This window comes from Panthera onca, chromosome B3 (assembly GCF_046562875.1).
Source record: "Panthera onca isolate mPanOnc1 chromosome B3, mPanOnc1 haplotype 2, whole genome shotgun sequence".
NCBI classification, from domain to species: Eukaryota; Metazoa; Chordata; class Mammalia; order Carnivora; family Felidae; genus Panthera; species Panthera onca.
In genome coordinates this window covers 106,614,273-106,640,165 of record NC_138344.1, presented here as the reverse complement: position 1 = coordinate 106,640,165, position 25,893 = coordinate 106,614,273, and the positions used below count along the sequence as shown (strand labels likewise).

Sequence of the window (25,893 nt, the reverse complement as noted above, 5' to 3'; positions counted from 1 at the left end):
TTCATACCAAGTTTAAAACTTGGGCTGGTTTAGAAATACAAATAAGTATTTTGAAATTAATTTTAGAGGGAAGCATCATGCCCTTCTGCCAAATACCTTTTATGCCATGAACAATCCCATTGATTAAGATGAGTATTTCTCAGGGATTGGTAGCTACATGCTCCTCTTGGTGAACTATGAATGGATACAAATATATGAGTCCTTTGGCTTTCAGTCTTATGTGTCTAAGGAACTATTTACCTGTAACCTACTGCTATGGACTGAATTGCATCCCCACCCTCAAATTCATGTGTTAAAACCTAACCCCACTGTGACTGTATCTGGAGATAGGGCCATTAGTAAAGTAATTAAGGTTAAAGGAGGTCATAAGGGTAGGACCCTAATCCATTAGGTCTGGTGTCCTTGTAAGAAGAGGAAGAGACACCAGAGTATCATGTGAAGACACATGAAGAAGGCACTGTCTGCAAGCTGAGGAGTGAGACCTCCCCTGTTGGTAGCTTGCTTTTGGACTTCCAGTCTCCAGAACTGTAAGAAAATAACTTTCCAGTTTTTAAGCCACCCAGTCTGTGGTATTTTGTTATAGCAGTCTGAGCAGACTAATACACTCACTAATGAATCACTAAAATTAAGTGAAATTATAAAATTTGGAGTCCATAAACAAAGGATATTATATTACCAGGGATATACACTGGCATTATATTTATATATATATATATATATATATATATATATATATATATATATGTATATGTATGTATGTGTGTGTGTGTGTATATATATATATATAGTGAACACATACTGACTGCTTAGTATGTGGTAGGCACTGTGTACATACAATTACTCCTTTAATCTTTAAAATTATGTAAGTTTGGTGCTATTAACTCTATTTTGCAGATTATGAAAAATCTGCAAATTATGAAAAATTGGGGGAGACCCCCCCCTCAATGAGTATTTTGCCTAAAGTCACAGAACACAAAACTGGATTTCAAACTGATATCGGCCTATGCTTCTAATCACTGAATATTGTATAGAAACAGTGCTGTTCAATAGAAATATGATGTGAACCATATATGTAATTTAAATTTCTAGGAGGTGCATTTTATATTTAAAAATTTTTAAGTTTTATTTAAATTCCAGTTAGTTCACATACAGTGTAATATTAGTTTCAGGTGTATAATACTGGTTCAGCACTTCCATACCAATACTTGGTGCTCATCACAAATGCATTCCTTAATCCTCATCACCTATTTAACCCATCCTCTCCCTGCCCCACTTCCCCTCCGGTAACCATTAGTTTGTTCTCTATGGTTAAGAGTCTGTTTCTTGGTTTGCCTCTCTCTTCCCCCTTCCCCACCCTCCGCTTTGCTCATTTGTTTTATTTCTTAAATTATACATATGAGTGAAATACTATGGTATTTGTCTTTCTCAGACTGACTTATTTCACTTAGCATGATACTCTCTATCTCTATCCATGTTGTTGCAAATGGCCAGATTTCATTCTTTTTTATGGCTGAGTAATATTCCTGTGTGTGTGTGTGTGTGTGTGTGTGTGTCTGTGTGTGTGTGTGTGTGTGTGTGTGTCTGCGTGTGTGTGTGTGTGTGTGTGTGTGTGTGTGTGTGTGTGTGTATCACATCCTCTTTATCCATTCAATGGACACTTGGGCTATTCCCATAATTTAGCTATTGTAGATAATGCTGCTATAAACATAAGGGTGCATGTATCCCTTTGCATTAGTATTTTTGTATTCTTTGGGTAAATACTGAGTAGTGTGATTGCTGGATCATAGAGTAGTTCTATTTTTAACTTTTTGAGGAACCTCCATACTGTTTTCCAGAGTGGCTGCACCAATTTGTATTTTCACCAACAGTGCAAGAGGATTCCCCTTTCTCCACATCTTTGCCAATACTTGTTGTATTTTGTGTTGTTGATTTTAGCCATTCTGACAGGTGAAGTAATATCTCATTGCAGTTTTGATTTGAATTTCCCTGATGATCAGTGATGTTGAGCACCTTTTCATGTGTCTGTTTGCCATCTGGATGTCTTCTTTGGAAAAATGTCTATTCATGTCTTCTGCCCATTTTTTAATTGGATTATTCATTTTTGGGATGTGGTTTTCTAAGTGCTGTATAGATTCTGGATACTAATACTTTATCTGACATGTCATTTGTAAATATCTTCTTCAAGAGCCATATCTTAAAAACTAATGAGAAATAGGTAAAAATTAATTTTAATATCTTTCATTTTTATTAAAAATTCCTAAATGTTTATTTATTTTTAAGAGAGAGAGATACAGAGTGTGAGCAGGGGAGGGGCAGAGAGAGAGAGACACAGAATCTGAAGCAGGCTCCAAGCTCTGGGTTGTCAGCACAGAGCCCCACATGGGACTCGAGCTTAGGAACAGTGAGATCATGACCTAAGCCAAAGTCGGACGATTAATTGACTGAGACACCCAGGTGCCCATTAATATCTTTCATTTAACCCAATATATCCAAGATATCATCATTTCAGTATGTATTTAATATAAACAAGTATTAATATTTTAATTATTTCTTTAGAACTAAGTCTTCAAAAGCCAGTGTGTATTTTATTTAATTTTTTTAATGTTTACTTATTCTAGAGAGACAGAGAGTGTGTGTGTGTGTGAGCGAGGGAGGGGCAGAGAGACGGAGACACAGAATCCGAAGCAGGATCCAGGCTCTGACCTGTCAGCACAGAGCCCGACATGGGTCTCAAACTCACAAACTGTGAGATCTTGACCTGAAGTTGAACGCTTAACCAACTGTGCCACCAAGGCCCCCCAGCCAGTGTGTATTTTAAACTTTCAGCACATGTCAAGCAAAATTTCCATTTCAAGTACTCAATAGTTATATGTGGCCAGTGGCTACTGTATTGGAGGGCACATGTATTGGAGTGCAGCATGTATGTAAGGCAGTATAGCTTAGTAACAAGCCTGGACAAGATACTGCAAAGCTCCTACTTTTTATATGCATACATAGTTGGAATTCTTCCAATTTTCAGAAGGAAGCTTTATAATTACAGTACATCACTAATATTGTCTTAAGTTGTGGTTTTAAAGTACTCCTATTGGTGTGTTAAATGAAAATATTTACAGAATTGCTATTATTTTTTTCTTGTAAATTTACCTGTGGTTGACACTTTGTTAATATCAAGTTCCTTTTTCCTTAGAAAGTGAGAATATGTAGAATAAGAGGACTTCCTGGCCTTTTTTCCACCTAAATAGGTTATATAGTTAGAAAAAAAGAAAAATAAAACCACGGGGTAGATGAATCATTGGCCTCATCGCCACTAACACTGTTTATGGGCTTTTTTTTGTAACAAGTAAGATACAATCGTAAAACATGGTTGAGGTAGCTTCTGTGACCATGAAATAGAGTAATGCTAACCAGTTTACATAAATCAATTATGTTGAATGCAGAACTGTTGGCCCTATTAATGACCTTACTGTATGGGTGTGGTTTGGAAGTGTTTCTGAGGGTTTTCCCTCCTCTCACATTAGACTAACTCCAGTGTTGCAGAGAAGTGGTTATTTTTAAACCAAGTAAAAAAGAGCTTTATCATGTTATCATGGCTACATCTCCTTAAGACAGAAAAAAAAAATGATTTTAGATGATCCCCTTCTGTTTCACTATATACACATTTATTGTCTCTAGATTCCAAGGATAAGTGGATAAATGTGATGGTTCACATCTGCCCTGTAACAAGTTAGAATCGGTTCTCTAAGGCAAATATTTCTATTCCTTTGCTTTAGCTTTACCAAATGATCTGAGCTGAAGCAATCTTTTAAAATGGCTGTGATGCACTCAGTGTTTTCGAAAGCAAAGCATTGTAATCACTCAGATCCTTCATCTTTATTACAATGTGTCCAGTGGCTCTTCTTGTAGAATTAATGCATGGAGCTTCCATTAAGTGTTTTCTGAATCCACTTATAGATGGGCCAATCTATTCTCTCTACTAAGTATTCATATATAAGATTTGAAAAATATTCAGAAACATTGCCAATCAGGGAGGAAAAACCTGCACAAATGTCAGCTTTGATAAGAAAGAGGTGCTCTTTAGAGGGTTCTTAGGAGATTCAGGGGGGTTCCCAAGGGACGGTAGAATAAATATACTATCCGGAAAAACAGTTCAAGTTTGGAGCTCTTATAGTAGCCCTCCAAAATCTACAAATGGTTGTCAGCTTAGAAAATTAATGGGGAAAAATGGTTAAGAAAATAAACTCATTGGACTAATAAAAAAATACACAGCAATCAGCTGTGTATTAGTCAAGAAGCATGGGTCCAAATGAAAGAAGCCCAATACAAACCAGTTTAAATGCAAAAAAGACTCATCTGTTCACATAACTGAGGAACATTTGAAGAACATCTGACTTTGGGCATACCTGGATCCAGGGTCTCAAATGATGCTTTCATGATTCTCCTTCCTTATCTGTCTCTCCTTTCAGCCTCATTGTTCTTTTCTATTTTATAGGGCATTTCTCCCTATGACAGAAATATGGCCTCTGGCAATGCAGATGTCATTGCTGGTGTCATTGCTCTACACTTTCAGCTCTAAAGGGAAAGAGAAAACTATCGGCCTCCAATTTGGAAAATTTCATGAATATTGATTGCTCTGTGTTGGATAACTTGCCAAACTGGCCATTCAGACCAGTCACTATTCCCTGGGGTTAACCTGGCCTGGCTCACAGGCTCACCCTTCCCTGGTGGTGATGGGGAGTGGAGGTAAGATACTGATTAGCAACCCTGTCACATCCACACAGAATGGGGGAGAGGTGGTGCTTCAAATTGGAATAGTGCAAAGATAAAAATAGTTATGTGTTTTCCAAAGCTATTGAAGAAAACATAAGTAGTTAAGGTTCTAAGAACTCTAGAAAAGTGCTTTTTCAAATTTGGAGATTTTGTTACAGAAGATTCCAATTCAGTCAGTAGGTTTGGGGTGGGAGTCTGAGATTCTGTATTTCTAAGCAAGCTTCAGGGACCACCCTTAAAGTAGTACTGTAGAAGACATTTGTAAATTGGGTATAGTTTTACAGCATCTGGTCAGCAGAAAACTGAAGAAGATTACCTATATGAGGTTGAATTTTGAAAGTTTTGGATTTAATTATTTGAATTATTCTTTATCAGCACCATCATACAAATTTTGATGTTCTTTTGGACCATACTGTTCTTTGGTGTAAGTGCTCTCAACTAGAAGGAGAGCAATGATTAGCACAATTACCTTGAACATAGTTTTGAGAAATACTTATGTAAGATACATCTGGGATATGCTGTTGTCCTTAAGACATAATATAATATGAGAAAGAGAAAGGTATGGGGTTAGGGCTGGGATGGTGGTCTGTGATGGGGTGACACACTCACGGGGAAAAGGTTAGACTGAATAACACACCTTTCTGTGGGCAGTAGGAAGAAGTCCAGGTGGACAGAGTATGGCTTCTTGGTGCTCAGCATTAGAGAGAATTGGCAGCTAGTAATAGGGTTCCACCTCCAGGATTGGGACTTAGGGATAGTACTCAAGTGATGTGGATAGGATAGGAAATGAATACACAGACTAGCATGAGTGAAGTAAAGACTGAGGTAAAGTACAGAGGCTAGGAATGTGGGCAGATTATCAAGATAAGTATTTAAGGCACTAGAACCAGAGAGAAGGCAAGGGCTTGGTTTTGGAAGCACGGTTAAACTCAAGGTATCAAATCTGAGGTATAAGATGGAAAACAGGCTGCCTTGATGTCGATTCCCTTAGTGCTGAACAAGAGCTCTTCAGAGCCCATGCTGGAGGGAGCAGAAGTCAGGGGACTTGAGACAATGGAAGGAGTAAAGCCACAGGTCCCCCACTAAAAGGCCCCAGGTACAAAGGATGAATGTATTGACAGAAAATCAGACAAGTTAATTCAGTTGGAGAAAGTTCCTTGGCTTTTATGTGTAGCTCTTTACTGTGATTTTATAATTATTGATTAATGCATCAGCTGAGAAATGTGTTCTCTCCACTAGAGTAGTAGTGATACTAGGTAAACAGATTTGTAACCCAAGTCTGTATGATTGCCCAGAGATTCTGCAAACAGGAGGAGTAGACAGTCTATTGAATCTGACATACTTAATTTGAACTGTAGTATTTTCTCTTGGCCTGCTAGTTAGCTGCAAAAGAAGTTCCGTAAGATACAAATTGAAAGGCTTACTAAATTTTAACTTCTTTGGATTTATTTCTTACAAGAATAAGGCTTTGGATCAAAGGAAGAAATCTGATTGGCAATCTATCTAGAATATAATCCAAAAACCAGAAATGATAGATATTTGTCTTCAAAATTCAGTAATTTCTATACCAAAAATTTATAGAGCAAAGAAATTCTCTAAGAGTATATAGGAAAGTGTGAGGACTTTAAACTTTAAAGGGATACTTGTTTTCTTTTCCAATTCCACCTTCAAAATACCTGCCAATGCTTTCACTCTGCACGTATTCACCCTTTCTCTCCAATTAGTCAATAGTGAGTGTAGCAGTAAGCTCCCTTTGGAAGTCCTTGGAACTTTCTCTGAGATGGGGAAGGTCCCCAGGACTTCTCTCAAATTCCAACATGACATAATGAGGGGGAAAAGGAACCAGAAATAAATGTGTAAAATGCATCTTGGGGTGCCTGGGTGGCTCAGTTAGTTAAGCATCCAACTTCAGCTCAGGTCATGATCTCGTGGTCTGTGAGTTCGAGCCCCACATCAGACTGTGCTGACAGCTCAGAACCTGGAGCCTGCTTTGAATTCTGTGTCACCCTCTCTCTCTGCCCATCCCCTACTCTCACTCTCTCTCTAAAAAAGAAATAAACATTAAAAAATTTTAAAAATTTAAACTATAACAAATAGTCATGCAGCTGTGATATCCTTGGATAACTGCTAAACCCCTTTTATAGAAGGGGGAGAACAAAAGAATCTATGCAGAAGGCAATAGCAGTCACAGAAGTTTAAGAAGTAACTCAGAGACAACATGTATATTTTGTGGCAGAGGTTCAAGAGTAAGAAACTACATTTTAAAGAATTCTGGGGGCGCCTGGGTGGCGCAGTCGGTTAAGCGTCCGACTTCAGCCAGGTCACGATCTCGCGGTCCGTGAGTTCGAGCCCCGCGTCGGGCTCTGGGCTGATGGCTCGGAGCCTGGAGCCTGTTTCCGATTCTGTGTCTCCCTCTCTCTCTGCCCCTCCCCCGTTCATGCTCTGTCTCTCTCTGTCCCAAAAATAAATAAAAAACGTTGAAAAAAAAAAAAATTAAAAAATAAAGAATTCTGAAAAACATTGATTAGGGAATGCCTTATTAACAAGTAGATATAAATTAAAAACCAGAATGTCCCTGGTGATTCATAGTGACTCAGCTAAGGTAATTTGGTAATCCTAACACAGGATATGTTTTGAAGGCCTCTTCAGGTGTGGGGGGGGGGGGGGTGTGTGGAGATGAAAGAGGAAATCAATTTAATGTTTTTCATTGAGAGAATTAAAATTATGCAAAATTATTTTTTTTTTGCAGTTTGATTCATCAAATGAATAAGCACATGTCTATTTGACACTCTATCACTCCCACCTGAAAGCACAAACATGCTGAAGCCTTCTTAATTGACTCCAGAAAGCTGATGGTATCCTTTTTACTTTTTATAATAACTTTAGAAAATGTGCAAAAATAGTGCAAAGATTTCATATATATGCTTCACCCAGTTTTCCCTAATGTTAACTATTTACTTAACCACTGTACAATGGAAAAACCAGGCTTAACTTTGGCACACTGTTATTAACTAAATTATGGGCTCTGATAATAGTCACTTCTAGTAGCACTTGAATTTCCTGCTTTACATTTCCTGTTATCCCCTAACTCTTAAGTAAAATTTTATTCAGAAGTTGTGGCTTCACATTAGCTATGCTTCAGGGATTTTAGTGGGGAGTCTGTCCTACATGGATGGAGGTGAAAAAGGGAGAACAGAATCTTCTTCGTTGAAGCCAGAGAAGTTACAGTGAAAGGATCATAGGCAGAGACAGCTGTGCCTACTGGCGAGGTAGTTTCATATATCAGCAAGAGTGTGGTATCAAGACAAGGTGGTCATAGAAGAAAAACATAAAAACACTTGTAACACAATATGTGGAACTTTCTTCAACCAAGGTAGCTTACTTCAACCAAGCCAACTGAGTCCACTGTAATTTCCACTGTATTTAGTGGAAGTGTGACCTGTGATCCTGTGACCTTATTTTGTAGTTACATGTTCTTAAAGCCTAGAAGTTTGGGAGAGACCTATTAAAGTTTATCTTGCCAGTTTTGACCCATCATTCCAGTTTAGTGGGATCATCTTGAATTTTGTTTCTATCATCCGTCATATTAATTATTATTTTTAGTTATAATTCTGTACCTTTAAAAAACATGACGCTTTTTTTAACCTTCATCTAAGTCCAGAATAAAAATGTTGACTTAAGATGGTGACTTGTAAGGGCACCTGGGTGGCTCAGTCGGTTAAGCCTCCAACTCTTGGTTTCAGCTCAGGTCATGATCTCGCAGTTTCGTGAGTTCAAGCCCCACATCAGGCTCTGTGCTGGCAACACGGAGCCTGCTTGGGATTCTCTTTCTCCCTCTCTATCTGCCCCTCCCCTACCCATGCTGTCTTTCTCTCAAAAATAAATAAACCTTAAAAAATTGTTTTAAAATAAATTATAAATAAATAAATAAATAAATAAATAAATAAATAAATAAATAAGGTAACTTGTGGCACTGCACTGTGGTCTTCTCTGAAGCTAGAGAACTAATGGCTCAATTTACGGTTTCTAAAATCTACCCTTTTTCCTCTTTCTGAGCTAAGGAGATTATCTTCCCATTCCAGGATTCTGGCATTTCTCCCATTGTCCATTGATTCTCTAAGATTTCTGGACTCAGACACTACCTCAATACTTTCTTTCCAGGTCCAAGAATATAATTCATTGGGGCACCTTACTGGCTCAGTTGGTACAGCATGCAACTCTTGATCTCTGGATTGAAAGTTCAAGTCTCACATGGGGTGTAGAGAGTACTTAAAAAAAAATAGTAAAATCTTAGAAAATATAATGTAATTCATTAAGGTTTAAAAATCTGAAGTTGGGGCGCCTGGGTGGCGCAGTCGGTTAAGCGTCCGACTTCAGCCAGGTCACGATCTCGCGGTCCGTGAGTTCGAGCCCGCGTCGGGCTCTGGGCTGATGGCTCGGAGCCTGGAGCCTGTTTCCGATTCTGTGTGTCTCTCTCTCTCTGCCCCTCCCCTGTTCATGCTCTGTCTCTCTCTGTCCCAAAAATAAATAAAAAACGTTGAAAAAAAAAATTAAAAAAAAAAAATCTGAAGTTGTTTAATGTGGCTAAGTTTCCCTTTCTGATCTCTACCTATCAGATAGTCATTTACCAATAATTATTTAAACTGTCAAAAGATTAAGAGATTTTTATTGTGAGTGGAAAGAGGCAAATGCCTTGCACATATTATGTACTCAATATATGCTGAATGAATGGACAGATGATTACAGGATGATTGAATGAATGAATGGATTTCTGGCCAGTTTGCTAATCTGTAACAGTGATACCATTGGGGTGTTGAAAGTAAAAATACTTCTTCATGAGAAAAAGTGCTTCTTCATGAGAGAGAATAATAAATTACTAGTTAAGATGCTATAAATCAATCAAAAACCAATGTTAACTAACTAGAATTTAAATAAAAATTTAAAAAGAAAAAAAAAAACCAAGCTGCTTCCTTTAGCTAATAGGAATACTATTTTAGCTGATTATAAATTAGTATCTAAGTAGAAAATGTGTCAAAAGACCTGACTTTCAACTTTTAAATTAGTAGAACGAGGTTAAGACTTTTTTTTTTTTTTTTTGGTCTGTAAACCTATGTAATTTTATTGCTTTTTTTAACATCACAGTGGTTTATATAACTTCATTTAGGTCACAAAATCTTTCAAGATTTGAGAGTTCATAATTGAAAACAAAATAAAAGTATGCTTGGAAGAAAAGACTGGAGATGACTAGACAAAATCTCTAAGGTCACTTTCTTTTTTTTTTTTTTTTTCAATATATGAAGGTTATTGTCACATTGGTTTCCATACAACACCCAGTGCTCATCCCAAAAGGTGCCCTCCTCAATACCCATCACCCACCCACCCTCCCCTCCCTCCCACCCCCCATCAACCCTCAGTTTGTTCTCAGTTTTTAAGAGTCTCTTATGCTTTGGCTCTCTTCCACTCTAACCTCTTTTTTTTCCCCTTCCCCTCCCCCATGGGTTTCTGTTACGTTTCTCAGGATCCACATAAGAGTGAAACCATATGGTATCTGTCTTTCTCTGTATGACTTATTTCACTTAGCATCACACTCTCCAGTTCCATCCATGTTGCTACAAAGGGCCATATTTCATTCTTTCTCATTGCCACATAGTACTCCATTGTGTATATAAACCATAATTTTTTTATCCATTCATCAGTTGATGGACATTTAGGCTCTTTCCATAATTTGGCTATTGTTGAAAGTGCTGCTATAAACATTGGGGTACAAGTGCCCCTATGCATCAGTACTCCTGTATCCCTTGGGTAAATTCCTAGCAGTGCTATTGCTGGGTCATAGGGTAGGTCTATTTTTAATTTTCTGAGGAACCTCCACACTGTTTTCCAGAGTGGCTGTACCAGTTTGCATTCCCACCAACAGTGCAAGAGGGTTCCCATTTCTCCACATCCTCTCCAGCATCTATAGTCTCCTGATTTGTTCATTTTGGCCACTCTGACTGGCGTGAGGTGATATCTGAGTGTGGTTTTGATTTGTATTTCCCTGATGAGGAGTGACGTTGAGCATCTTTTCATGTGCCTGTTGGCCATCCGGATGTCTCCTTTAGAGAAGTGTCTATTCATGTTTTCTGCCCATTTCTTCACTGGATTATTTGTTTTTCGGGTGTGGAGTTTGGTGACATCTTTATAGATTTTGGATACTAGCCTCTAAGTCACTTTCAATGAAACATTTTACATCTTTTTAAAATCAGCTTTGGGGCGCCTGGGTGGCTCAGTCGGTTGAGCGTCCGACTTCGGCCCAGGTCATGATCTCACGTCCGTGAGTTCGAGCCCTGCGTCGGGCTCTGTGCTGACAGTGCAGAGCCTGGAGCCTGTTTCAGATTCTGTGTCTCCCTCTCTCTCTCTGACCCACCCCCATTCATGCTCTGTCTGTCTCTGTCTCAAAAATAAATAAACGTTAAAAAAAAATAAAAAATAAATAAATAAAATAAATAAATAAAATAAAATCAGCTTTATTGAGGTATAATTTACATACAACAAAATTCACTGATCTGAAAGTGTAAATTTCAGTAAGTTCTAAGAGGACCTTTTTCTTTTTAACTGGAAAGAAAATCACTAATTAGTAGATGGAGAATTCTGATTTCTGTTATCCTTTTTTTAAAAAAAATATGAAACAATATTATTTGAATCCTTTGAATTTAGCTTCAACATTAATGTCACTATCATTACCAGGGCTATTTACTCCATTTTTTGAGATCTCTAACAGAATTTTCCAGACCACATCATTTTCATTTCTATACAAATTATTTGAGCTATTTCACTTTTTAAAAAAGACCATCGTGCTATCACTACATGCACATTACATTAGGAAGGTAGGTTTTTGCTTTCGTCTTCTAGGTTGCTAATCTCTACAACAAAACATTTTTATTTAGTTATTATTATTCACTTAGTTTTAACTTAACTTTTGAATAGGCAATGATTCACATGGTTAAGCAAATTAAAATATACAAAGTATACAGTGAAAAGCCTCTCTTCCACCTCTGTCCCCATCTGCTCAGTTGCTCCTCCAGACTTGAACTTGAAACTACTGTTTATAGTTTCTTGTGTATTATTCCAGGGTTTATGTATTCAGATATAAGTAAATATAAACTTATAGGTCTCATTTCCCACATTTTGAAGAACTTGTACCTTTAACATTCACCATCTTCCCTAGCAATCAGTGGGCCATTCCTTCTTTTATTTTTCTTTTAGGAAAAAAAGGCCATTTTTATAGAACTTCAGATTATTCACACTAAAGTTTCCTAAAATTAAACATAAAGATTCTAGGTATCCTTTAGTTATTTTCATTCATCCATTTGATTCATTCATTCTGCAAAAATCTATTGATTTGTTTGCTGTGTCAAAGATCCTGCACTCAGTTCTTAGAGGATTACAAAGATTATGGATCTTGCCCTGGAAGAACATGTAGTATAGTAATAGATATAAGACATGAAGCTAAATTAACTATGATAGATGCATAAAATGGCACAGCAGTTCAAAGAAAGGAGAGATTAGTTAAATCCTATGGATCAAGGAAGACCCTCCCATTTTCCTGGGAGGAAAATGACCTTTGAGCTGAGCCATGAAACTTGGATCTAGGTACCTATGGAGATGGGATGATGAAAAAGGAAAACATTCTATGATATATCTCAGCAGTCTTGTTTGGAGAGTGACAGAAACTCAAAGTAGCTTAAAAAAGAAAGAAAAAGTAGGAGGGTACTATATTCACTCCTGTAACCAAAACCAGAATAGACAAGACTGGAGCTACCTTTAGTGTCAATAGCATACAAAGACTTTATCAGCATTAGCCTTTTCTGTCTCTCCTTCCTCCATTCTGCCTCTTCTCCTAACAGGCTCCTTCTTGTAACAGGTGACATGATTGTCAATAACTTTGGCATCATATTCTTAACTGCTTTCAACCAAGAGTAAAGAGAGAGTTACTTCTCTGCTTCCAACTCAGAAATTTTGGAAAGACTGGCCCAGTTTGCTGATTATACTCTGCTGTGAGTTGGGAAGGCAGGTACTATGTTTGCCAGCCCCGCTGGAAACATCAAATTGGGAAGAGCAGTTCCTAAGAGTGCTGCTATCAGAAGGTAGGAAGGAGTGCAGGGGAGGCACAAAGTATGGAGGTCTACTTACGCCTGCAGAATGAACAAAAGCAAGAAGGCAGCAAATTGCAGGCCACGATGTGAATATGGTGAGAAGCTCAGAAGTGAGGCATTTGTTGTGAAAAATTTAGGAGGTACTCTCAGATGCCACCCCTAAACCTGTAGAACTCTGAGGGGGTACGGTGGGGGAGAGGGGGGAGAGGGAGGAAAGGGGAGGGGGAGAGGGAGAAGGAGAGGGAGGGAGGGGGGAGGGGGGGAAGAGAGAGAGAAGGACCTCCTTAAATGTTACACCTTAGGCAACTTGCTTGCTTCAACATAATTTTGGCCCTGTTTAGAAGGAAGGGATGCTCAACACTGTTGAAGATCAACAGGCTGAGTAGTTGAGGACCCAGTAGAGTGACCTTTGAGGGGACAGTTATGATGGAATAATGCCAGTAAAAGCCAGATTGCAAGAAGTTAAGAAGTATCTAGTGAAGAAATGGAGGCAAAGAATGTAGACTACTCTTTCCTCTCTTACAAAGTTTGGTGGTAGAACGAATGATAGAGAAGGAATTGCAATTTAAAGGGAAAGCTGGAGGCCCAACAAGTTTATTTTACTTTACTCTATTTTTAATATTGGTTCTATTTGACCCAAGAAGCAGTCATCTACTTCCATGGAATGACTTGAAGGATTCCTGGCTCTCTGCCAACCAAAAATAATTTTGTACTAGCTTACTAGTGATGTCTGAATTGTTACCATTAGTGATTTGGGTTTATTGAATTAAAGGATTATCTCCTAGCAGTTAGTAAGTACCCTCCTAGGCCCCCATCTGTAGGTAATTCATTAAGCTTTTAGCAGCTATTTGTATGTCAATGTGAATTGGCTTATCTGATTTTTTGGTAACCACTGAGAATAGATTTTGATCAAGGGAGGGTAGAGAGCACTGAGGGTTTCTGACGGTTTGGGATGTGACACCTGTAAGGAGGCAAAGTGAAAAATCCTCAAAAGGAAAGGTGGGGTTCTAAGGGATAACCTGTCTATCTCACAGTCCTACCCAAGGCCAGCTCTATATCTGTAATCTGAAACTCACTTTCCCTCTATCAATGAAACACCTTTAAAAACAGCTTTTGAGTAAAACTTTGTAAAAACTTTCTGGGGAAATACATATTGTCCTGGATAAAAGAAAACCTGGAGTCAGAAAGCCTGTTCTGAAAGACATGAAGGAAGGTAGGAAGGTAGGAAGGAAGGTAGGAAGGAAGGAAGGAAGGAAGGAAGGAAGGAAGGAGAAAAGAAAGAAAAAAGAAACAGAAAAAGAAATACTTGGCCTGTGCAGAGGCAGAATTACCTGGAAGCAAGCGACACTAAGGTTACAAGGTACCTTACTTGCACAGACCCCTTCTCAAACGCCCTGGGAGGGATCCTAGCAATATGCTCACATGATCATGCATTTTTGGAAACGTTGCAAAATAGGTAATTTAACTATAATAGACCACTGTCTCTGTGCACTTCTATTTTCCCTTTGTCATTTCCCCTAGTGCTGGGCACCACTGGAGTAACCATTTTTCTATCTGGTAGCTAAAGTGAACTTGAGTTGGGGATACAGTTTGGGTTTAGTGGTACATATTTTACAGTTTATTGTCATTTCTGTGTATTGTTAGGCTATTGCTAGCTCCTTTGGTGCAGGGATGTCTTGTAGGAATATTCCTACTTCTGTTGTGCTGATTTATGTGTCACAACACGAATATGTAAGGCCTTTGATTACAAACTGGTTAATGAGTGTTGTCAATGCAAAGGTTACTTAAGATGGGTCACCGTTCAAGGAAACTGAAAATGTCCTCACATCTTATGTTCACATACGAAAGAAACTTCCTAGAGGCTTTCCCAAATTTGATACCAATCTAAAAAATTACATATGGCATTGCCAATAATGAGCTATGAAACTGAAACTTTTCTAAAATCTGAATAATAAAAATATTAAAAACCAACCCATACTAAAGACTAAATTATCTTTCAAGACTGTACTGTAAAATTATTGTCATATATAGAAGCAATCAAAGAACACATAGGAGAAAAAAGTAGGGAAAAAACTATTCTAGAGGTATATGTGACAATTAATAAAATGATTTTGTTATTTGGATTTTGTAATGTGTGTTGTATTTGCTCAGTTTAAAAATTTTATAGTTGTTGTGATTTCTTACGTCCAATTTTGTACTCATAATTTTATATCCTTTACCTTATAGGGCATCCTCCCCTCCAAATTATTTAAACTTCAAGGCCTACAAACTCTGGATTCTTCCCTGGTCCTGTGGCTGAGCAAGTAATGTGAGCCCCGTTTTCTTATCTGGAAGGTAGAAACCATACCTGCTGACTTCCCTCACAGGATTCTTGTGAGGAAGTGAGATGGTGCAGCTGAAGGGACTTCATTATTAGCTATGAAGAGCCACATAAATATAAGTAAAGCAGGATAAATATAAGTAAAGCAGGGTCACTGCTTCTTCCTCAAAAAAAAAAAAAAAAAAAATAGACCTTGCACTTTCCCTAAAAGGTTATCTTTTCAGTGATTATACTTACATTTGAGGTTATCCTGAATTGCAGGATAGGCTAAAATCCCTTTGGAGAACTTCATATATAATGATGAGCAGCGCCAACCAGAGTTAAAAGCCTAAGAAAGAGTGATGTTGTATTAGCACAAGTTTACCCATTATCAAGGTTGGGAAACCAACATACTGGGTCTTCCCTGCTAGGGGTGGTGAGCAGAGCTGCTTCTAAAAACAGCATTTAGCATTCAAATTCAATAATATTCCAAATGTGTAGATGACATCTATTAAAACACAATTTTTAAGGGGAGTTGTACACCTTATTTCCGTGGCCTAGCATTTAACCAGGAAAAATGGGAATAGGGAAGTTCCATTCACTGAATACCTATTATATGTGAGGGTCTGGTCTAGGTGCTTTATCGCAAACATTCACGACGTCCCTGGATATTATCAACCTCATATTGCAGAAGTAAAAGTGAAGGCTCAAAGAGTTGAGTGACTTGCCCAAATCCACAGTGATTAGCAAGGTCTCTTTGATCCCACCATTTTAGGCATCAGTCTATTGCTACATGCTATTTACAGTATAGTTTTCCTTTTCCTATTTGCTTGTCTGTTTTAAATTGATGAATCCAGCTCGTAGCATCACATTTGCCTGCAAAAATTATTTTGTAGATCAGATGTCTAGTGTATATGCATACGCTTTTAGTTTAAATGCATACTTTATCATGAATTTATGGAAAGTCAGTATATCCAATGCAATAGAATCTGCCTTAAATGGTACTTAATTTGAATGGACAAATCTTTAATAGGAATTTTAAATATCTGAAAATGTTTGAAATGCATAATAAACTAGTTACCACCAACCAGACTGTTCATGTATCAAATTAATATGCACAGTCTAAACTTAGATATTTGATTTCATGCTAAAAAACTCAGGGCTATTCTCTTCAGTCTGAAAAACATATAGTAAATCAACATTCTGAGGTTGCAGACTGAGAGTGCCAGGCTAAAATGACTTTCCAAGAGGCAGCTGTATCTATATTTTATCAGAACTCAAGATTACACACAGTTCACTTCCTTCTGTCCATTAAAATTTTAAATTCAGATGAGTTTAGCAACCAGTGGATTTTCACAGGGCTTTTGTGATTTAAGATTGTAATGAAAATTCTGTTTTTCACCCCTTAGCCTAAGCATGGAGGTGGAATACCAATCCAAGATCTTAAAATTGGACACTTTGAATTTGTTATTTTGTGTGTTTATGTTTTAATTTGTAGGTCAAGACTAAAGTGGGGGTGGGGGAAGGAGAGAGACAAAGAAAGGAGTTATTTTGTAAGAAGAAACCTTTTTCATAACAGACAAAAATATTAGGAATTATATTTTATAGGGTTCAGAGGGTGTAATAAATAGAATTTTCTAAACCTAAGGAGATGACTCTTACCTTACTGTTTGGGGAAAATGTGTGTGTGAGAAGTTAATTTTCATGTTATGAACTCCAAGCCACAGGGTTCTAAAAAAACCACACACTTAGAGGGGGTATCCTCCCAGAGAACCTGACAAGTAGGTAAGAGCTTGTAACCTGAAGTATTTAAGTGAACTCTGGGTCCAGGTTCTATTTGCCATTTTCGCTGTTCAAATGAACTCAGAACTAGCAGCGCTCCTCCACTAATTCGGGACAGGTTTTAACGAAGATACATTAATTATTTCAGTTTAAAAATATTTATTGAGCACCTACTTCTAGGCCAGCCCTGGGAATATAAAGATGAATAAAATTCAATCCCTGCCCTTAAAGAGCTTACACTCTAGCGGGAGGTGGGGCGGAGGGGTTCAAACATATAGACAAATGCACAAATACATCACAGCAGTTAAAATAGACGTTAGATAAAGTACTGTGAGACCGCTAAAGAGGAAGTAGAGAAGTCTCTGTGGGGAGCCCGCTGAATCAAGAAAGACTCCTGGGAAGTGGGATCGGCTTCCAGGATCGAACGGTTAGCCGTCGAGGTGTCGGGGGCTGCGTTAGGTCGGCAGAGGAAGTGGAAACCGCGCGAGCAGAGGCACACAGCGTGAAACTGCTTGCTGTGCTCTGGGATGGCCCTCACACCGCTTTATCTTCGAACCAGGAGAAAAGGAGGGGTGTGGGGAGGAAATCAGTTCGATCCCTGACGCTGGGGTAGGTCTAAAGAGGTTTGGGAATATAAATCCTAGCAGATAGAGAGCTGCCCGGCATGATTCTGGGGAGATTTGTAGGAGCCGAAATGGGAGCGGCCAAGTTTCTGAAAGACCGGGGCTCCGGTGGCAGCGGAGGCCTGCGGAAGTTTGTGCCGCTGCGGGCATTTGGCTCTCAGGACGCTCTGCTGTGGGTCCCCAACCCCGACGGCTGACCCGCGGATCTTCGGGGCTCGCAAAGCCCTCTCGAAGCCTCAGAGCCTGCAGATCCCACTCCCTGAGTATGGAGCCTCTCTGCGCTCCGGTCACCGCTTAGGCAACTCACGCGGCTCCGCCGAGAGCCTGCGGTGACAACTGCCGTTCCCTGGTCCGGGGACACCAGGACGCTTACCGCTGCGGGTCGCGGGCGACCCTGCCCGCGCAGCCTCCTCACACGCAAGGCGGACGCGCGCCGCAGCAACCCGCGCAGGCCCAGACCCGCGGCGCATCGTCTTGCACGAGGCTGGCGAACCGCCGTAGCGCCGTCAGAGGCTCGAGGGCGAGCGCGCGCCTTAGTTGCTGCTGTGGCGCGCATTTGTTTATCGCCTCACCTGGGTTTTTAACCCTTCGCCCCCCCGCCCCTTGATTTTGAGAGGTTTCTCTCCTCGAGCTGTTTTGGGTCAGGCAGTCTAACAATAGGAGTGGCTCCCGGCCTACACGTCTCAGAGCTCCCAGGGCGCTGGACAGAAAAGGTGGGTGTGTGGAGTTGTCACCTCACGGAGTCGCGATTCGAACCCTGGCGGAGGGAATCACCTTCCCGGTACTGGGGACGCACTATGGAATTCTCCCGGGGAAAAAAGTTCGTGCAGACCTCCTCTCTCAGGCCTGCCTTCCCTAGGGGACCCACGCACCCGCCGCCCCTGCCGCCATTTCCCAGCAGGCCTCCAGGGGGCCTCCCGGCCGCGGCCTTCCTGCCGGCCGCTCCGGGCCCCCGCGCGGGGTGGGACGCGCCTCGGCGCCCGGGCCAGTGTGCGAACAATGACCCCTTCTCCCCTCACCGCCGCCTCTTCCCCGACACCGCCCCCCTCGCACCCCCAGGCAAACCTATTAGCCATTCAGGCCGACAAAACCCCGCGGCCCCGCGCATTGTCCCGCGGAGCTCCCGGCCACCGTCATTAGCCCTGATTACGCTGAGCCGCCTGACAGCCCTGCGGGCCGCTCGGCAGACCCCCCATTCACTGCCGCCCCCGGGCCCCGCCTCACAATAGGAGCGGAAATCGTCCGCGCTCCCGCGTCCCGGCTGAATAGAGCAAAAAAGCTGCTTCTCTTCTCCTCCCGCCCCATTCACGTTCTCTTTGGATACAATATTTTTTTCCTTTTTGTTAAAATTAGGGAGAGAGAACGGGGTCAAGGAAGATTTTGATTGAGCTCTTTGCCTGTCATTTGTTTAATGTAAACAAAGAGCAAGTCCTCCCCCACCCCAGCCTCTCATCCCCTCCCTCCCGGATTTTTATAAACAAACTGGAGGAGGGAAAGGGGGCGGGGGGGGGGGTGGCGAGCGCGGCGGGTGGAAGAGGAGTGGGTCATTAAAGTGGAGGAGAGAGGAACTGCGGCATTTGGGGAGCGGGAGCCATCGCGCTTTTGGTGGAACTGGCGGGTGGTTGAAATATTTATAACCGATAAAGGGGCCTGAGTTGGTTAAATCCTCACATTGGTCAGATCCGTTGAATTGTTAGAATGCAGCTTCTTTCCACTCTGCTGGAGTAATTGCTTTTTGGGAAATTGTTACAGGAAATAAATTTCATGAGAAGACAGAAAGGAAACCCATCAAATGGAGATTTCTCCAAATTCGGAAACTTTCAGCATTGCTACTACCTGGAATTAAACACAAACCAACCAACCAACAAACAAACAAAACCTTTCTAGACTAGGATAAAACTGATATGGGGAGAAAAAATCTTAGAAAAAGAGAATTTTTACGATACCTGCCCATGGGAATTTTTGGACCAATTAACATAAATATCTGTGTCATGATTTGGAACAATTTCCAACACGTGATTATCAAAGAATTGACTACTCACAAGAGCAGTTAAGTGCCACCAGGTTTCAGATAAACGTTTTAAAAATAAAGTAATGTGTCACCCCTTAAGATTCTAACATGAAATTAGATAAATGAACCTACAGATTGGTGAAACAGAATAGCTACTTTATAATGTAATCCTTAGGCAACATGTTACTTTAAGCAAATTAGGTGTACTTTAAAGGCTTTCACCAAAGCAGGAAAAAAAGCCCTCCATAACTGTTTGGTTTTGTCTTTTTTGTCAAGCCGTAAATGTTATTTAAAAATTATTTGTAAAGAGAAAGCTTAGCTCTTATCAGTGTTACCCTTTTTTTTCTTGAGAATGCGGAATGGACATTTTCTTCTGCTTTTAGGCATCATTTGAACTGGTTGAGTAGGATGGGATTTTTAGAATCTCAAATGCCTCTACATCATTTACTAATTTGTCCTTTCCCTTCCTTCTTGTACCTGGAAACATCAGTTTAAGAGAGAAAATTTGCTATTTTCTCCAAATGCTGGTCTGGGCAGCTCCTTTGTTAGCGTCTGGAGGGTCTGGGAAACAAGAATGGAAGTCTCTTGATATTTCATTGAAGCGCAATACTCCTTTGCAGATTCAGGACTACAGTGAAACAAGGCAAGCACCTATAGGGCAAAATTTAAAACAGCTCTCATTCCTAGATGCCTTGCACTTGCTGTACTTGCTTGACCTTGAGAGTGAATGCCTCCTTAAATTTTGTACTCTAGGTGCTTCCATTGCCTCATAGGAGTCCTGGCCTTGCTCCTTGGCATTCAAGGAACTAGGTGGGGAGGGAGGGCATTCTAGGAAACAAGAGTGTTCAGGAAGCTCTACCATGCTAGCCTTTCTGGACCCACAGAAGGGCATTTGCTTGCCTTCCCGAAGAACGCCATCTTGATCACAAAGATATCCCCACTCCTTCCATCTAGAGCTCTTGTGCAAGAGAGTTTTGGTTGTTAACAATTCTCTGGATAAGGGCCCCAGTATACAATGACAACAATTTATAAAACCCAAATGAGGCCAAATTTGGTTAAGTGATTTAGAAACCAAAAATCAACCCTTTTTCATGTCTTTGGTTTCTCTCATATATCTTGTCATATGACTGCTTTTTGTCTTCCATGGCTTCACTTATTTTATCTTATTTGTTTGTTTGTTTGTTTATTTATTTAGGTTTGGACATTGGCACTTCTACCCAAATAAGTTAGTAGGCTTCTGAACCAGAGGACATCTGCTAAGGACAGAGAGGTAAATTGAAAAGAGTCCTGTGTGTGTGTGTGTGTGTGTGTGTGTGTGTGTCAGGAGGAGCTCAAGGAGAGAAGTTCAGCTTAAGTGATTTAAAGATCAATGTCAAATTTTATAATATGCAACCCATTTCACTAGGAAAAAAAGCTTAAGAGACTCTGGATAACATTTACTTTTTTAGTGCAAGGACATTGTTTAGTTTTCTTTTTTTGGTATGTGTGTGTGCCTGCACAAGTTAAATCTAAGAATATTTGATAGTTTTAATCGAGGCCATTGAAGGACAAGGAAGCTCTAGATGACTTATTTCATGTTTGATACAGAGATCAGATTTTTAAAATGCCATCCTCTGCAGCCTCTATTTCACCTCAATATGTGACATAACATCCTTTCCTTCATCTAAGTATCCTTTTTTGTGGCAAATAATGTTTGATAAAAACCTTCTCTGCAGCAAGATGTTCATTTAGTTATTAAAACTTCTCCTATCTTTTGTCTTATTTTAATATGAGTTTAATCCTAAATGTAGTATATATCCACTTTAGCATGATCGGGGGGTGCCTATTTTGTATGGGAGAGGGCCTAAAAGGAGATGGAAAACCTTTCTAATTGCAGAGCCTGTGTCAGAATAGTCTTGCATTTTTATAAAATAGGACTCACGACTGAGTCCCAGAGTTTAGCTTCTTAAATTATTCCTGAAAGCCACTAACATTTCATAAAAGTGAGTGTCAGGTGGACAAGCCATAGTAAACCGTGCTTGGGGATGTGTGGAGTTGCCTTATAGGGGATGCTCATGTTGCCAACTTCTGGGTTTAAATATATGCTACATATGCACATGTACATATATACATACAAATATACAATTTGTTGGGCAGGTGGTTATGAATCTACCATGGGCCACTTAAAAAATATACCAGGAGACGTCAGAGAAAGCAAAAGGTATAGAGAAGACTCTCCGGAGACTATTTGTACAAGGGCCCCCTGCTTACCTGGTGAAATGTTTTGTTTTGTTTTGTTTTGTTTTTTTAAGAATCTGAGAGCAGCTCACTTAATTAAGAAAGGTTGATCACCAGGTTTTTATTGTTTGGCTTCTTCACACAGAACCCATCTGTTCGAAACCCTGCGCCTTTAGAAACAGCAAGTTCCCAAGATACAGAGAAACCTACCACGGTAGTCTCTTAAATAAGTAAATAAACAGCATATATATGTTTTGTTTTGTTTTTTTAAAACTTCAAAGCAAAAGTTATACATATATAACAGCGTCCTTTCGACGTGAAATACCCACGGGAGATTCAGGACAGGCGCTCAGCGGTGCAGTTTGGGTTCCGGAGGCATCTCTGCAGTAAAATTCTTGGGAAAAAGCAAAGCAAGGAGAACGTGGCGCTGGGTTGAGCCTCACCGCGGGCCCCTTTAATAGCGGCCGGAGGGCGCCAGTGGAGCCAGGCCGGGCGGAAACGCGCAACCCGAGCCCCGCGGGTCCCTGGCCACCTGGTTTCGGAAGCGCTGGGTTTGCGTGGTCTCTCATCCTCCCTTACTATTTCATTTTGTGTTGTTTTAATAGTGGATTCTGTTTCCGAGTGTGCTGGATGGGCAGCTCAGATGTCGCACTCGCTGTCGCTGGACGTGATGGAGATGGCCGAAGTGGCGGCCTTGCTGGAGAGGCTGGCGGCCGGGCTGGCTGCGGCGCCCAGCACCTCGGGCGTGCCCTCTTCCTCAGCCCTTAGAGCCCGCCCGGAGCCCTGCGACATGACCTGCTGCTGGAGTCTATGGGAAGGAAAGGGACACCAGTCACAGCGCGTAACATAGCCTCCCCTTGCGCCCCCTGCGCCCCCCTCCCCCGCTTTGCATCCCTTAAGTCCAGAGGCTAGCGGATCTCCCACAGACCCCGGCAGTTAAAGTAGGAAAAGTGAGGCAACGGAAGCCAGGAAGGATTCCACAGCTGGCCGCCTCTCCAAGTAGCCCAGCAGTTGTCCCATCCTTCTTCTGAATCCTTTCTGGGCTCCCCATCTGAGATGCTGGGCTCACAGGTTCGTTCGCGGTTGTTGGCCGCCTTTGTGAGATTTACAATACTGTCAAGATAAATGAGGTGTGGGTGACAAAGGCATATCGGGCTCCGGGATAGGGAACCCATTTCCCATCGTGCGTCTCCTCCAGGCGCACGCTCCTGTCAGTGCCCTACAGTAAGCCGGTCGGACCAAAGCTAAAGGCAAAAAGGGCTGTCTGAGGATTGCATGGAGCATTTGGTCCTGGGAGATGAGGCTGGGTTCTTGGACAAAATGTTTGGCTAATTTAGAGCCACACGCTGAGGAAGCGACAAACCTCAACTGACTATAGTTTGCTATTTTGAGGAAGAGTCGTCCACGCGGAAAGAGAACTCATCTTTCATCCAGAAGTCTATCGAAAATTATTTTCAAAGCATTAGAGGACGCATCTGGGCTTTTAAAACGACAACACTGACCTGCCACATTGCTAATAAGTCAGGCTTCGCTTAATAGGAGCCTGGGCCCAGGCTGACAAGAATTTGCTTTGGGGCTTGGGGTTCCCTAAATGTTGCTGGAATTTTAATGTTTACACATTTTAATGTTTAATCTTTCCTCTTTTCAATGCAGCCTTGGTTTTATGACTGGAACCAGTGGCTGGGGCGACCCCCTAAGTTCCAAGAATGAGGGAGAGAATGGAGAACCAAGAGCCCGGAAGGAACTCCCCCCGCCCCCCGCCCCCCTTACCCGCCCAGGATCCCAGAACGCAGTGGGCTCATAACTGAAGACAGACTGAGCTCTCAACTCCTTCGGATCCAAGTCGCTGGGCCCTGGGAAAGGGCCCCTGGGGCGCCTTCGCCCGACCCACCAGGGTGAGCGCAAGGAGCGTAGGCCTCTAGGTACCGACCTGTTCTTGGCTGCAGCCGCCCGGTCCCTTTGTCGGCGGTTTTTGAACCAGTTGCCCACCTGCGTAGGGGTCAGTCCGGTTGCCTGGGCGAGCTCACGCTTTTTGCTGGGGTTAGGGTATGGGTCCTGCAGATACCATTCCCGTAGCAGATGCCTCGTGCGCTCCTTGAAGCAGTGTGTCTTCTGTTCGCCGTCCCAAATGGTGCGCGGCAGCGGGAACTTCTTCCTCACGCGGTACTTGTCCACCGGCCCCAGGGGCCGTCCACGCAGCTTCTCAGCCTCCTGGTAATGCGCTTCGAGCCACAGCGCCTGCAGCTTGGCGTGCGACTCCTTGGTGAACTTGTGGTTTTCCAGGATATGATAGAGCTCGCGGTAGTTGCCGCCGTGAAAGGCCACGATGGCTCGCGCGCGCAGCACCGATTCATTCTTGTTGAGGGCCTCACAGGCCGCAGGGGCCACGGGCAGCGACCAGAGGAAGCGACCCAGGCGCTCTACGTCGCCGCTCTCCTCCAGAGTCTCGCATACCCCGGCCACTTGCTGGGGACTGAAATTCAAGATGGGCAACTGGAACATCGAGGCAGCGCCGACTGCAGCGGGGGCGCGGAGAGCGGAACCGGACACGCAGCAGATGTCGGCGGGCCTGGCGGGGTGCGCCAGGCTCTCCTCGGTGAAGCGGCTTAGGGCAGCCGGGACGCACGACCCGGGCAGCGCGGCGGCGCAACGGCTGGGAGCGAGCGAGCAGGAGGGATTGGAGGAGGTGCCGGCCCCGCCGCCCGGGTTCGGCTCGGCTCCGTTAGGGCACGCAGGCCGGCGAACTGGCGCCGCTACTGGAATGGGCGGATTGGCGGCGCGGGCGCCATGGAGACCCCCTGTCAGTCACTGGCTCTCTCTGCCAATCAAGACTGCGACCAGCGCGCCCGGGTCATTTCAGCACCTCCCCGCTCTCGACAGCGCCCGCCGTTTACCCGTGGACTTTTCCTCAGTATTTTGCAGAATCTGGAGGAGGAAAACACTGGAGAGTGGCTGGGAGAAAGGGGAAGGCAAGAACAACAGCCTTTCAATACCCTCATCCAGGCTTGTTCCTCCACCCCCGCCCCCCACCCTTGCCAAAAGAGGCAGTGGTGCTACAGGAATCCACTTTGGAGTGATGCGCTGCCTGGGTCAAGAGGTCTCCAGAGGACAATGAGGACTGGGCCAAATCGAAATCCTCCAAGAATTCGCCAAGTTTAATTGTAATGAAACAGAAAACTTTGGGGGGGAGCGCACGAATGGGGAGGGAGGGAAGTAGATCACCCCATTTCCCCCCAGCATCCATCCCCGCATGCATTTTCCCCTTTTCCAGCTGCAAAGCAGCCGAGTGGGAAGCGAATCTGAAGCAGAAGGAACGGGACCAGGGATCTGTTAAGAGGTCAGTTTGGGCTATCCCCACCATCTTCAAAAGCCTCCTGAAATCATTTTAAATACGAGCTAGAACAACTGTCACACCTGATAACACAGGTGTTGACCATGAAGTCAAACACTCAAGAAAGGGAGTTGCACCTCCCCAAAAGTTTATACTTTTCAGCACTAACCCCCCTCCCCAGTTTAATGGACTTCAACAAATGTGCAGCCTAGCCACATCTAGAGTGAGAAGTCACGGGTAGGTCAGGACAGCAACTTAAAAGCTTATTTCAAAGATCTTTTTTAAAAATATTGATTTGCTCTTCTTGCAGGCTGATTTTGCCCTACCCTGTGTTAGAACATTTAACTCGAGCTGAGCTGGGAATAGAAACTGTAACCTTGGCCTTTTTGCCCCAAAGGAATTCAGTACAAGTAGAGAAAGGGGAATCACAGAAATGGGGGTGGTGGTGGAGCAGAAAACCCTTTCTAAGCTGCTGAGCACTGACCCCTCCTGCAGAGAGGAAGGGCCTTCTAGGCAGCTCTGCCTTAGGGCCAGCAGATTGAATTGGCAACTTTTATTGATTCCCAATTGACATCCACATCATACCATTTTCTGAGGTCTCTGTCAAAAGAAACCATGATCTCACCTGGGCCTTTGATAGGGGCTTGTTTAGTGTGAAGAAAATAATTGGGAGAGGGGAGTCCTTCGAAAATGCCTGGAAAACTATCGTTGGGTCCATCCCTAAAGGA

General features: G+C 42.3%; 2 protein-coding genes and 1 long non-coding RNA gene across 9 annotated transcripts in view; 1 reads left to right on the top strand and 2 right to left on the bottom strand.

Moving 5' to 3' along the window:
• Positions 1-18,751, bottom strand: part of LOC132675959 (uncharacterized) — a 74,586-nt gene extending 55,835 nt beyond the window's left edge. For 4 of the 6 annotated variants that reach the window (XM_078448179.2, XM_078448178.2, XM_078448180.2 and 1 more), the window contains exons 1-2: positions 17,914-18,238; positions 15,460-15,550 (exon numbers count right to left, since the gene is read on the bottom strand). In XM_078448179.2, coding sequence (XP_078304305.1) covers positions 15,460-15,550; positions 17,914-18,162 — 340 coding nt within the window. In that variant the 5' untranslated portion in view covers positions 18,163-18,238. Of the gene's footprint in view, positions 1-15,459; positions 15,551-17,913; positions 18,239-18,671 lie in introns of those variants that run through there. The other 2 variants (XR_013556094.1, XM_078448182.2) reach the window with 2 other exon arrangements.
• On the top strand, positions 17,434-22,071 carry LOC132669944 (uncharacterized). Of its 2 annotated transcripts, none has more exons than XR_009606301.2 (3): positions 17,434-17,592; positions 20,813-20,887; positions 21,980-22,071. It is a non-coding gene; the product is annotated as an uncharacterized LOC132669944 (long non-coding RNA). The 2 variants fall into 2 exon arrangements; XR_009606300.1 differs by lacking the exon at positions 17,434-17,592 and adding an exon at positions 18,250-18,319.
• Positions 21,931-24,472, bottom strand: SIX6 (SIX homeobox 6). The gene is made up of 2 exons (XM_060619971.2): positions 23,765-24,472; positions 21,931-22,642 (listed from the first exon to the last, which is right to left on the bottom strand). Exons 1-2 carry the CDS (start codon positions 24,334-24,336, stop codon positions 22,474-22,476), a joined length of 741 nt encoding a protein of 246 aa, XP_060475954.2. The 5' UTR covers positions 24,337-24,472; the 3' UTR covers positions 21,931-22,473.
• Between the last annotated feature and the right edge of the window lie 1,421 nt (positions 24,473-25,893).

Coding starts and splice junctions, on each gene's coding strand:
- SIX6 (XM_060619971.2), bottom strand. CDS start 24,336: ATGTTCCAGTTGCCCATCTTGAATTTCAGTCCCCAGCAAGTGGCCGGG. Junction 22,643..23,764: donor GCGGCTGCAGCCAAGAACAG/GTCGGTACCTAG, acceptor TCCTTCCCATAG/ACTCCAGCAGCAGGTCATGT.